Source organism: Branchiostoma floridae, chromosome 18 (genome assembly GCF_000003815.2).
Source record: "Branchiostoma floridae strain S238N-H82 chromosome 18, Bfl_VNyyK, whole genome shotgun sequence".
In the NCBI taxonomy this organism is placed as follows: domain Eukaryota; kingdom Metazoa; phylum Chordata; class Leptocardii; order Amphioxiformes; family Branchiostomatidae; genus Branchiostoma; species Branchiostoma floridae.
The window spans coordinates 15,908,101-15,921,737 of record NC_049996.1 but is presented as its reverse complement, the minus strand read 5'-3'; the positions used below and the strand labels follow the sequence as shown (position 1 = coordinate 15,921,737).

The 13,637-nt window shown below is 41.1% G+C and overlaps 1 protein-coding gene across 2 annotated transcripts; it reads right to left on the bottom strand.

Moving 5' to 3' along the window:
* Window positions 1–849: 849 nt before the first annotated feature.
* LOC118405787 (calmodulin-like) lies at window positions 850–6,571 on the bottom strand. 2 transcript variants are annotated; one of them, XM_035805538.1, is made up of 5 exons: window positions 6,484–6,571; window positions 5,344–5,497; window positions 4,680–4,814; window positions 2,386–2,508; window positions 850–1,132 (listed from the first exon to the last, which is right to left on the bottom strand). In XM_035805538.1, the coding sequence occupies exons 2-5, from the start codon at window positions 5,491–5,493 to the stop codon at window positions 1,091–1,093; spliced, it is 450 nt and encodes a 149-aa protein (XP_035661431.1). In that variant the 5' UTR covers window positions 5,494–5,497; window positions 6,484–6,571; the 3' UTR covers window positions 850–1,090. The 2 variants fall into 2 exon arrangements, with proteins under 2 accessions (XP_035661431.1, XP_035661432.1); XM_035805539.1 differs by lacking the exons at window positions 5,344–5,497; window positions 6,484–6,571 and adding an exon at window positions 5,219–5,296.
* Window positions 6,572–13,637: the final 7,066 nt, after the last annotated feature.

Here is a 13,637-nt window from a genome sequence, read left to right as displayed (position 1 = left end):
TTACTGAAAACTCAGGAATCTTAATATAGACTAAGTTAAGAAGTTTATTCATTGATTTTGTAAAGTGATAACTGGTTTTATTTTTCTTTAAAATTTAGGTTAAAATCAATATCATCACACTATAGTATTTATAGTAGAGGTACTTAATTCGAACTTATACAAAATATTCCATGTCCAAAATTTACTCATTTACTAAAAATTTACTCTCTTTGACAGTCACACATTTTGCAAATAGATCACAGTTTTCTTGACTTACAACTATAACTACTGAATAGTAAATTTATGAATATTTTTTAAAAAAGGTCCAAATTTTCTGCGGTTCTACATTGTATATTCTTGAAAAAAAAATTACAAGAGTTTTGATGATGAATAATTTTGGGAAATGAATAATTTTGTTGTTAATTGTATACTTCCATCAATGGACTTCTGATAATGATATTTTTCAATACACTGTTTACAATATTACAAAATGTGATTATTTAATGATATCATTGAATAATGAAATCAGATGTTATTAATAAAAGTAATTGAAAACTACAATATTCTTATTAATTAATTAATATGCAACATGCCAGATCAAGAACATTTATCTACATGCTAAATGCTGAAAAAAGTTTTACTTGCAACAAAATTTCCTTCATGTTGTAAATTAAATGACCAGAGTCTACAGTTCAACCCCATTATCTTATGTACTACAATGTGCATGTAGCATCGTTGCTGCTGTATAGAAGGCAATTCACAATTCTTAGGATGCATGTGCAGCAAGATACGCATGAGTAACTAATGTTAGCCAAAAAAATCAAACCTTAAACATGTTAAACAAAGCACATCTGTACAATTTTGTCTCAAGCAAGTATTCTCCAAGCAGAGGTCGGGTCACGGTATCATGGGATATTCTCCAAGATACATCAAGCAAGGTTAGGGGCCTTCACCTTTGACATATCACCCACAATGCATTTTGCTGTGCTTGTGTACTTAATTATTGTTTTACGTCAGAGATATCATGATCATTGCCAACAGATGTCATCATCATGTCAGCCATATTGTTTTTTTTCAAGGTCAATGACGTCATTGTCGTCATGTTGTTTTATCATTCCGTCATCATTGCCCTGACGAACTCGTTGTAGTTGATCTGAAATATGCAAACACAGTAATTCAAATTTATAATACTGAAAATACTAAGCTGTCATCTCCATAAAAAAGGAGGTTGAACGCTCTTGTTTTGGGCGTGTGTGCTCGTGTATCTATGTTCAACACTTACTGCCACCATATCATCTGCCCCATATTGTAACCATTGTTCCAGGTTCAGACTGGTTGCACTGTTGTCTTGGTTGGGGCTGCACCCTAATCATTCATGTAAAAGATGTAAAATACTAGTATGTTCAAGGAGGTGCTAATTGAGCACATTAAACGAGAAGGGATAACAGCCCCTCTCTGCAAAAGGCTGCTTCAGCAAAGAAATATGATGCTCTGTACGCCTAACCTGGTATCCAGCCACATTATAGCTCCTTTCTAGACATCCTTTCTGACAGAAAGGACTTGGGAGCTATAATACGGCTGAATACGAACACTCTATGCCACTAGGCACTTAACATGAGAGTCTGAATGAACAATCGCCGTGTTATCGAGTGTTTACCTGCCCAGGATATAGAAGTTTCCTTCTACACAACCATTTCTAACTGGAGTTTTGCCTCTTGCCACTATATGCAGCAACCAATATAGATCTACCAACCTGATTCCTTGTAAACCATACTTATGAACGACGTACCATGGACCATAGTCCTCTTTTCACCCACAGTTAGTCCAATGGTCTGAAAATGGACTTACTCAGGGAGGACTGAAGATGGACTTACTGCCTAAATTGGTCTAAAGGCCTTACTATGGATAATAGTCCACCAAAACTAACACCAACAGTTCTCAAACATGGCAAAATGGGGTGGACTTACTCCTGGAGTAACTGACCCACTTTGACTGTAATTCCACCTTCAGTCTACAATCATCCTCTTTTAGGTCCAAGGTTTACGTGGGAATGAAATTATTTTCGGAAAAGTTTACCTGTCCGTTGGCGTCCACATCAAGGAAATATGCTGTATCCCACCCGAAGTGCTACAAGAATATGTACGAACAAACCCCTTGTTATCGAGCACTTACCTGCCCATATACCATTAAACCATGTGATAGGTGGAATGCACTATTTACCCAGATGATGGGTGGAATATACTCTTTACATAGTTGACAGGGGACTCTAGTCTATACTATGCACAATGCTCATTCACAGAGTTCACTTTACGCATGTGTGATCAACAGTGAACTGTATGAAAGCGCTCATTTCACATTAATGTGAAATGTTAACAATATATATCAAAAAGGGACAAAAGTGTTTACCTGTCCGTTGGCGTCCACATTGGCCACCTGGAACATCTCGTCCAGCTCCTCTGCTGAGATCTTCTCTCCCAGGTTGGTCATCACGTGACGCAGCTCCGCAGCGCTGACGTAACCATCCCCATCCTGGTTCACGGAGAAAATTATAAGTCATGCATGGCTAGGGGTGGGTAAACATCGTGAAAAAAAAACTTAGGTTTTTCCTTATTGGACCGGTCCGGACAAACCGGACCTAAAAAAATTCGGTGGACCGGATATTGGACCTATTGGAAAATGAACAGATTATATGAGCAGGCATTCACACGTTTTGGTGCTAATACCGGTCAAAGAAAATAAGAAGAGTGAAGTAGAGTAGATTCTATAGTTATTTCTACCAAGTTTTACAGTCAAACATACAGAGGCAGTTAGCCTACCAGCCGGCCTTACAGATACCCTGAGTCATTAACCCCAGCCAGCGAGAGATTGTGTAAACACAGGCCAACTGCTTATTATCTAATTTTGCTTGTACGATGAGCAAATTCTCATAGAAGTCTGTTCACGCTTTATTGAGTAAAGATACACACACCGGACGTTCTGCTGAAGTACTAAGGTCACACATGACCTCTAAAGTTATGCTGACCACACACACACACACTGAAACACACAAACACACACACAGACACACACACACATTACACAGACACACACAAACACACACAGACACACACACACACACAGTGTCACAAAAACACACACAAACACACAGTACACAGACACACACACTCAATACACAAACACACACAGACACACACACAGTGTCACACAGACACACACACAAACACACACACACACATACACATAAACTATGCCTCAATTTTTCATGGAGGTGAATCTCACACATGCTGTTTTCCAAGTTACCGGGGAGGGGGGCAGCTAAGTTTCAAAACAAAGTCTTTTTACCACATTTTGGCTTCATTTACTCAGCCAATTGAATCCAAAGGGCAGGCAGAAGCCTCTGGTGCTCATCTAGTGACCTAAATATTGACTAAACACTCACAAAAGCTACTCACAAAGCCGCACAAGTTCATTCAAAACACCCCGGGCCGCCATCTTGGTTGCAGACGACATTTCAGCCTTTGCTTACGCAATGCATTCAAACAAGAGTTCGAAGAACTCATACCTCCATAAAATGATTTGAGCATTTGGCTGTGCATATCTTTTTAGACGTATTAGGTGTTCATAGTTTTATAACATCTATAGCTTTCTCATTTATTATGCAGAATAAGGCAGCAACATTTATCTTATACAATCCGGAGGTCCCTGAACACATGAGGAGCCAGCAATAAGTAAACGTTAACTGCACAGCACCAGTTCCTGGGTGTTTTACCTCAACGTAGGGGGTGTTGCCAAGTACTTCTCCAGAACCAAAAAATAAATGTGGAGGGGGGGTTGAAGAGGTCGGATTTTCCAATTGCTTCAACCCCCCTTTGGATTTCATCCGAGAGCCTGACCCCCCCTTTGAATTTCATCCGAGTGCCTCGACCCCCCTCTAATTTCATCCGAGAGCTCCGACCCCCCCTTTATTTCATCCAAGTCCCAAATGCCTCTTATACCCCTTTTATTTCATCTGAATAACCTTACCCCCTCATAATTTTCATCCTAGAACCTTGCCCTTACAGTACTGTAACTAAGATAGGAGTAGAAGTATCTAAATCCAGATTTTCTTGACTTTTTTGTAGAAAAATCCATATCCAGACCTATCTCGACCCCCCCGTTCAAATGAAATCCATATCCAAGATTTGCTTGACCCCCCCTCGGTAAAATCCGACCTCTTCAACCCACCCCCCACATTTATTTTTTGGAACGGCCCAATTAGCATAACTTCTTTTCAAATGGTTTTCTCTTCCAAAAGAATCATAGAACTTTACTGGGAAGCCATGGTTGCCTAAATGGTGGAGTGACAATATCAACCTACCAACCATTACAGTAAGCACCAGGTCATTCAATTCCACAAAATCGTCTTCCGGGAGGGACGTAAAACGGGGGTCCCGTGCTCGAGGAGGTGCCTCGACCACGTTAATCAGCCTCATTACTCATTGGGTACCTACTGGCTGGCAAAATACACCAGATTATTATTATTATTATAATTGTTATTATAAAGCATCCTACCTTATCGAAGACCCTGAAGGCCTGTATGATCTCCTCCTGTACGTTCGTCAGCGCAATGTATCTTGTTCTCATTTGCATATATGGGACAAAACAATGCTCCGAATACCTCATTTGAACCCCCCTCTGCTCAAGCCACCTGCCAAGCCTACCTTATCGAAGACCCTGAAGGCCTGTAGTATCTCCTCCTGCACGTCCGTCTGCAGCATCTTGCTGGCCATCAGCTTCAGGAAGTCCGCAAAGTCGATAGTCCCGCTCCTTGCAGCGTCTGCGTTGTTCATCATCTCCTGTATATGGGAAACAATATCTTTGTTACCTGTGTGTACAAAGGCTTCGTTTTCAGCAATCCTGTTTGTGTGTTTACCTGTGTGTCTGTTACAGTACAGTAGAAGCTGTTTAATTGCCATTTGCCAGTTTATTTCGTGTAATTATCCGGGTGGTGCAGCAAAGCGAAGTTATCCAGCTGGACCAGTACCAGTTTGGGATTTGGGGATCCCGTGCAGTAACAGAAGTGTGCGATAATCCGTTGTGCAATTAACTGGCTTCTACTGTAGTAGAATTATGTGGAAGCCACTGCATTGCAATCAAGTAACTACGAACACAAACAAGACATCCGACCATGGAGGTAATAAACAAAGAGTCCAATCACAAAGTCTGTTATGTGGGCTACTCTTTTCCGCCCATCACACACCTGTAGCTGCGCCTCTGTCGGGTTCCTCCCCAGTGACCTCATGACGACCCCCAGCTCCTGCGTGGTGATGGACCCGTCATTTATCATTATCATTATTATCATCAACATTATCATATCATTATCACCTGTAGCTGTGCTTCTGTCGGGTTCCTTCCCAGTGACCTCATGACGACCCCCAGCTCCTGCGTGGTGATGGTCCCGTCGCCTTCTTGGTCGAACAACGCGAACGCCTCCTTAAACTCTCCTATCTGTTCTTCTGTCAGCTGCACGGACATTTTCCTGTCAGAGACAAAAAAAAAATGTTATAAAAAATGTTACCAAAAATCTGTTATAAATTTACTCGAGCAACTTGATAGGATTTTGGAAACGGTCAGATATTTCACTTAGCAGCCACTACCTTTCGTCACACTCAAAGTGACAGACTCAAAGTCAGTTACCTTCGCCAGCTAGGTTGTGTTTTTCGTAGCGGTGTTTGCGGTCTATCAGTCACTAACTCCAGATGCCGTCAGTGAGTGAATGGACTGATGTGAAATTTGGCATGGGGTAAGGTCTTGTTCTATTGAAGAATATTGTGATTATATTTTGGTCCGGCTGGCAGATCTCCTTGGTTCAGCAGTAAAACTTTTTCTAGCCTGAATCCTCAACAAGTCAAGGACACGATTTCTCTTATATTCTCCTATTATTAAAAGGACACTAGTAGTTCTCATTAAAGTTGAAATCCATCCCACACTTTCCGGTGTATAAGGAGAGCGCCCATCTCCGTTTCTACAGCCCTTAATGTGTTCATCTCCAAGCAGATCCTACAATGGCATAAGATAGTACCAAACTGGCCAAGGAGTGAAGTCAGACACAAGGTGTCCATTTGCCATGTAGCGAAACACGAGTCTCCTAAGCCGGCTTCACTCCTCTGCCAGCTTTTGCTACCGTAGGATCTGCTTGGAGATTACCTTGTGCCACACAGGTCACTAACGTAAGAGTTGTGTGTTCAACTCTCATACTTTTCATCACAAGTACTGAGCGCTAACAGAGAAATCGGTCGCATGTTATCAGTTTTCAAGTCGTTGGAATGACCCGGCCGGGTTTGAACCCCGACCTTCCGAATGCAACTACAACGCGAACACACTTAATCCTCTTTATATATATGTCACTGCACCCGTCCCAGACTGGGAAAAGTCATAATCATACATTGCTTAAACCGACATTGAAAACATGTACAAGCATGAAGCACGCTAAAATAACAGTTAATATAGCTCAAAACCACTTACTGTATGTTCTTGGTGACGACTGTCTTTCGACACTTTGTTGCGTTTAACTGAATAAATGCCACACCTACAATTACAGAGTCTGCTAACATTTTACACTTCGATTTGTTAGGACTGTACCAGTCGCAGTTCTCCACAAATTTAAACTTCATTTTCCTCTAAGTTTCCCACTACAAAATTACGCCTTTATTCTTTTATCAGAAAAGTTTAACTTCAAACATTGAATGTTTTGTTTCTCCTTAAGGATAATGAGTTTTAAATGAGAAATGTTACACGTTTGTACGTCCCCATTTAAGAGTTGTCTCCCCCCTAAGTCGATGATTTGTGACCGCGCACGCAACAATGGAGGACTGACAAAGTTGCAGAGCAACTTTCGAAGGGCGACGGGACTGAGGTCATTGACCCCAGTTCACCGCTGAGCTCAATGATAGTCACTGAAAATATTGAAGGTTTTCAAAGCGGTTTTGTCGGTCCTGTCAGCTTCACACCGCGAATTCAGGACACCGGAAAATACTGTAAATGCAGAAACTTTCGCGGTGGCCGTTTTACCGCGAACTTAAAACCACAGCGAACATTTTTTCATGGCAGTAAGAGACTACAGAACATGGTGCTACCGCGAATTTAAAACCATGGCGAAAAGTCTTTTTTTTACCGCGACCGCAAAATTAAATCCCCGCGAACTTAAATACATTTACAGCATGGGCTTCCCGTATAGCAGTGTGTCACTACGTTTACTGTGTTCAAAGTTGTTTAAGTGGGAATTTAAACACGGTGAAATCCTTATACCCGCGTAAAACGCCCATTCCTCGTTAAAGGGGCAAATTGCTGTCGCACATAAGCAGCGGGCCACAGTTTTCTTTAAAGACACAATGACTACGTATTTTGCCCTTTTCCGTTACAATTACATGATAGTAATATGCTAAGCAATGTTTTCCCACCATTGTTAGTTGCCTTTTGGTCGTCCCGGGTAAGGTTTTGCTTAGAAACACGCTTAAAACACGTGTCGGAAATGCTATAAAGGTGAATATCGTGGCATTCTGATAATGAAAAGACGTTAGTTCTTTAAATTTTCAGTCATAATTTACATCAACCACTTAGGCCGGCTTGTCACGTGTTGATAAACTTGTCCAGCAGACGACCTTTTTACGTCAGATGCCGTTTTATTCTTGTCGCCAACTTTTGTATAATTTACGTTACCGAACTTCTGTTGGGTGTAATTCGCTTACGAAAAGACATTTTCCGATAATGTTTTCACTGTTTTATCTGCTAAACAGTGGTGTTGCGTAATAAACAAATGACAGAACACATAAAACACGAATGTTGGAAACATGACTATAACCGCCAATCTCAGGCCGTTTGTCACTTTTTTGATATAATTTACGTTACCATAATAAGTCCCTTAGAATTATAGAAAGATCATTACTTTTGTACCCATAGGAAAGAATGCTCCCAGATAAGTAATTGCCTGCAGAGTTAATCTTTCCAGGGCTGTTTGTTAAAATTTTATTTATCATTAAAAGCATAAATATAATTTACGTTACCATATAATTTACGTTACCATTTTTTTTCTTCAACATGTCTTCGGATGTTCAGCAAGAGCACATCAACCAAAGACGTATTATCTGCTGTAATGGTACTGTAGGTGGGCTTGGCTTGCCATAGAGTCACAATGCAGTCTGTTTATATGTTCCTGTTTCAGTAAATTTTACGATACTGGGACTTTTCATTTCTCATAGGAATGTAGAAATACGAGGGGCGAGTAAGAACAGAAAGAAACAACACCCCGACTCCCGGGATTCGAACCCGCGCCGAACCCGGGCAGCCGGATCACAAATCGAACGTGCAAACCGTTCGGCCAAAAGGCTTAAGCCATTAGGCGTCTTCGGCTTAGCAGTCCTTGAACACCACTGTTACACTACTCCCCCTTTTCTTTTCAAGATTCGTCCTCGAATCTCCGAGATCGACATCCCTGTGTGGCACATACTAGCCTGTTACTCACAGGGCCGGCGTGGGAACCATTGTAGAAATTCAGAGGGGCGAGTAAGAACCGAACCTGCGCCGAACTCGGGCAGCCGGATCACAAATCCAACGTGCTAACCACAACACCAAAAGCTCAAGAGCTGTTGGCGTGGTCAGTTTGGCAGCGCTAGAACCCCACTGTTACAGGAACGATGTTCAAATGATAAACCTGACATGCACCAACTTGGAAAGATGCGGGTGTTTATATTGATATCTGATGCTTCAATAATCAACATCACACGGAATGTATAGTACCAAGTTGAATAAATGTATATTGGGTTGGACTGAACCAAAATAAACCCCTGTTGTCAAAGTAGACTCGTGCAAGTTTGTCGTCATTTTCGCGCGCTTTTTGAAGATCACACGACTGGAATGACAGAAATTCATACTCAACACTGACTGATGAAGTAAGGTACGTTTCAAGCATGTTTGTCTTAAATAGCAACAGAGATTATGATCAGCTAATTATGAAGGTCAATGTAGTCAAGATTCGTGTCACAGAAATATTTCTCGTTTTACACAGTGGACCCCTTTATATAAACGTACAGACGGCGGTAAATCAGCGACACTATTTACGCTAGCGCCACGTTATCTACATTGAGGACTTGTCATTGAGTTATAAGCTCCATGATCAAAAGCATATGGGCTGCAGAAATTAATAGCTAACTTAAGTTAAGACTTCACTATCATTAGATGTTCCGAAGTTTTCACCTTTGCTTGTTTAGGTTGGGAATCTTGTTAATTAGAAGCAAACTACTCTTTCAACCAGTCGTGACTGCACAGAATAGATGCACAGAATTGTTTTACATGGACAGACACATGGTTCAAGGCAGAAAGCTATTTGTGAAACCAATCCCACTCTATAAAGTCAAGATCTATATAACGTCAGGCTTGTCATGTAATCATGTGGCATTAGTATAAAGGGACAGGCTACCAGGATAACTGTAGAACAGACTGCCTTTACACATGCAGCTCTCTTTTGGAAAATTCACTTAAGGGTTAATGACCCGCCCCGAGGTGTATATGGTGTCATAACGCCTGGTCCTTTGCTATAACCACCGAATAAAACCACCGATGTGAGCAAAGCGAACGAGGTGGTTTTATGAGCATCGACGTGCCGGTGTCGATGCAAATCGACACCGGTGCCGGTGTCGATTCATTCTGACCAATCAGAGGAGCGAAACCCACCTGCCTGGCCTGGATCTTTGTGTTACGGCGTCATAACCAACGTGGAACGGGGCCTTCTGATTGGTCCGCGGCGCCTGGCTATATGATAATGTTGTTTATAGCCTTGCTCATCAACAAAAGCCTTGTTATACACATATTACACAGTTCTTTCTGCCGGTATTATTGAACCACACGATATAAGGTGTATGGATGGACATTTTGTTAGGTAGCACATTCATTCTATATTGATGTGACATTGTGTTTGTTCCACGAACAAAGATTGTCCTGACATTAAAAAATGTTTTATAAGAAGTGCGATAAATGGTGTGTAGTTTGTTGTCTTTCCAATATCGAAAGCTTATGCTAGAAAGGCCCAGTCCATCTGGTGCATGTTGCCATCGCATCATGTCCTGCTATTCCCAAAGACTTGATTAAAGGACGCGAGGACGAAGCGGTTCTGACCTAGAGCGTGTGATTGCGTGAATCCTTTGTTACTTAGCATGTATTTAAATAGACCCCGCCAAGATAGAGACCTTGCATATCTTGGGTGTCTTTCCGCAGATTCCGGGTGGGTATAGGACGAACGGGTATATTTACGGGTATACGTATCCCCGTACGGGGATTATACGGTATTCCGGATAACAAAGATACACTTTTTTGCTACTCTGAGTTAGCAACATGAAGATAAGAGGTCCAGCATTATAGACGAACATGGCCTGATCAGTTCAAATAGAGCCAGTATGTACACTATTCGGCTTTCCTCCAAATGTTAGAGATTCTGTAATTTACGTTACCACAGTTCATTGGCATTTACCTGTAGAATAGATATCGCCTGCTTCCAACCATTTTCATAAATATATTCTATCGCTCTTATCCCATCCTACAGGGTGAAAATTAAGGAGTATTAAACGGTTTGTCTTCATATCAGAAAAAAATATATCATTTATTTACTTTTATACAAATGTAGCAAACTTAATAGCTAGTAATTTTGATGATCATTCCGAAACAAATGACACGGCGGTTAAATATTTCTCATTGGCGTGTAATTGAAGGTTTTGGGTTGAAAAATTCGCTAATTTGGCTGTTGTTAATCCACTATTACTTGCTGGAACATTTCTCTGTGTAGTAATATGCTCTTTATTACGAAATTGTAGGAAAGATGACATGGCCTACTAAAAATCAAATATCTCCAAAATTAAGCGTGCTAGCACCATACAAAAATTGCAAAAGATAGTCGATATAAGTGGTAACAAGTTCATACCAGCAGGTAAGCGTTTTGGACAACTTTATTTTTTACAATTTTCTACCTCCAATTTTCCCAGTTAATGAGGAATGGGCGAAAAGTGGTTGAAACGGAAACACTTTTTCGTCTTAATGACAGCGCAACCCAGCGGACCTGCCAAAAACTGCAGCTATGAAACAAAACAAAAATCACAGTGCACATGACTGTGGTGAATTCTAGTAGTATTCGCGACATGATGAAATTTACAGATTTTTCAGCAAATCGTCCGTGCTAGATGCACTGTAGCAGTGTAGGACAGATAAACTGATACGCAAGCGTGGTGTTACCTCCCTGTAGAGAGGTTTTGTTTTCTTGTTGTCTGCTTGAGGCGACAGAAGTAATTCACATGCAGTAAAATGGCAGGACATGTTAAGAGAGAGAGAGAGAGAGAGAGAGAGAGAGAGAGAGAGAGAGAGAGAGAGAGAGAGAGAGAGAGAGAGAGGGAGAGAGAGAGAGAGAGAGATAGAGAGAGAGAGAGAGAGAGAGAAATGGTTTATTGCCATTGACATTCAAAACTCTTGCAGCACATTTACAAAAGGCTGAATTGTCGTTTTTTTACAGTCAGTATTTCAACCTCTAACTAGTTAACACAATGAAAAGGATCGAGTGACAAAAAATATCTACTTGTTTACAATCACTGGTCAGTTATTACACAAAGAAAGATTCACTACTGTTCACAAATTACCCGTCTTGGTTCAGGTAATATATAAGGTTGGCTGAGGAGTTTTTGGGGGTGTTTTTGGTCTTCTAAAATTACCATTTTGATAATGCATAAAGATAATTTATCAAAAATGGTCAAGGCGGTATTCCTTGTCATAAAATCATGTGCCCATAAAACATAATTAGATTAACGAAGTCAGAATCCTAGAGAGAGAAGAACTGATCGAATTATTTTATATCGCGGTAGCAGGATTTGATTACATACAGTACATGGAATGCTTCCGACAACATTCAAATAGAAAAATGTAATTATACTCTACCATGCATTTAAAGGAGCGTCCATCCGTGGAGTCGGCATATGTGTCAATACTAAACTGCTACCGTTACTACTCTCCGTGAGGAAAGTAGACGAACGCATTGTTATTGCTCGGTTCAAGGGTAACCCAGGAACTGTTGTTATATCCTGCCACGCCCCACATAACAGTTTGTCTGATGAAGATGCAAATGACTTTTACACAAAACTAAATCATTCAGTTGAGGCTATCCCTCCACATTCCATGCTGTTTATAGGGGGCGACATGAATGCCCAAATTGCGAAGGGTTTCTCCATGCACAAGGTGTCCAACCGCAATGGTCTGCTTTTAAATGCATTTGTAGAGCAACACAATCTTGTAATTGGTAACACTTCCTTCCGGAAGCCAAATCGTAAGCTTTGGACATTTAGATCTCCAAAGGGTGACCGCTCTCAGATTGATTTCTGCTTGTATCGTAAACGCTGGCGCAATAGTGTAAAGGATTGCCAGGCATATTCTACATCAAACCCGGTGGGTAGTGACCACCGTATTGTTACTGCCACAGTAAAACTTAGCCTCAGATCTACCAAACAAACAGTTTTGAAGAAATTATTCTGGAAAGCGGTTACAGTTGACAACCAACTTGCATCTGAAATCGACAACACAGTCATGTCACGTTTTGAAAATCTCCCTTTGTACGAGCAAAATTATACATCTTTTGTTAACATTGCACACCAAACCGGCAAGGAATTGTTACCACCCAAACCTCGTCGATCTCAAGACACTAGAGATGCCGAATTGGTTGTTAAAGCAAGAAAGGCAACTTTAAGAGCTTCCACACGAAATGTGCAAACAGCCCAGGTTAACTTGCGGAAAACCTTTGATCGTTGTGAAGACAAGCGCATTAATGAAACTCTCCGCATCTTTGAACACCCGGCGTTGCTAAGTAATATAAAAAACGCCTGGGACTTAGTGAAAACACTAGCAGGAAAGAAATCAAGAAATGCTGTGCACATCAAAGGAGAAGATAGACTAAAACTCTGGGAGAATCATTTTAAAAACCTTCTTAATGTGAATACTAATTCCTCCCCTGACAGCGAACCAATTCATAAAGTGTTCGAGGTTTTCACTGAGATTAAAAGTGGTGAGTTTTCTCAAGAGGAGGTAGTTATGGCATCCATGCAATTAAAAAACGGGAAAGCTCCCGGCATGGATGGTCTCCCACCTGAGTTTTGGAAGTTACCAAACATGACAAAAATCCTTTTGCATTTCTGCAACTCAACATACAATGGAAATCGCCCAAAAGAATGGGGTATGTCTGGTATCATCCCCATCCCCAAGAAAGGGGACTTGCGACAGCCAGACAACTATAGAGGTATTTCTTTGTCTCAAATCGCATCCAAAATCTATAACCGCTGTTTACTTAATAGAATTCGTCCTGTCATAGACCAAGTGTTGCGTCCAAATCAAAATGGCTTCCGTCAAGGAAGATCAACCACCTCTCACATTCTAGCACTTAGGCGCATTGTTGAGGAGTTGAAAAACTTTGACAAAGAAGCGGTGCTCGTGTTTATCGACTTCCGCAAAGCATTCGACTCCATAAATCGCTTCAAAATGTTCCAAATACTGGAAGCCTACGGGATTCCTGCGGATGTCGTAAGTGCTGTTCGTACCATGTATGAAGACACCACTGCCGTGGTAATCACTCCTGAGGGAGAAACCGATGCATTCAGCAT

Coding starts and splice junctions, on each gene's coding strand:
- LOC118405787 (XM_035805538.1), bottom strand. CDS start 5,493: ATGTCCGTGCAGCTGACAGAAGAACAGATAGGAGAGTTTAAGGAGGCG. Junction 2,509..4,679: donor CCTTCAGGGTCTTCGATAAG/GTAGGCTTGGCA, acceptor TCCGTGAACCAG/GATGGGGATGGTTACGTCAG. Junction 1,133..2,385: donor ATGTGGACGCCAACGGACAG/GTAAACACTTTT, acceptor TGCATATTTCAG/ATCAACTACAACGAGTTCGT.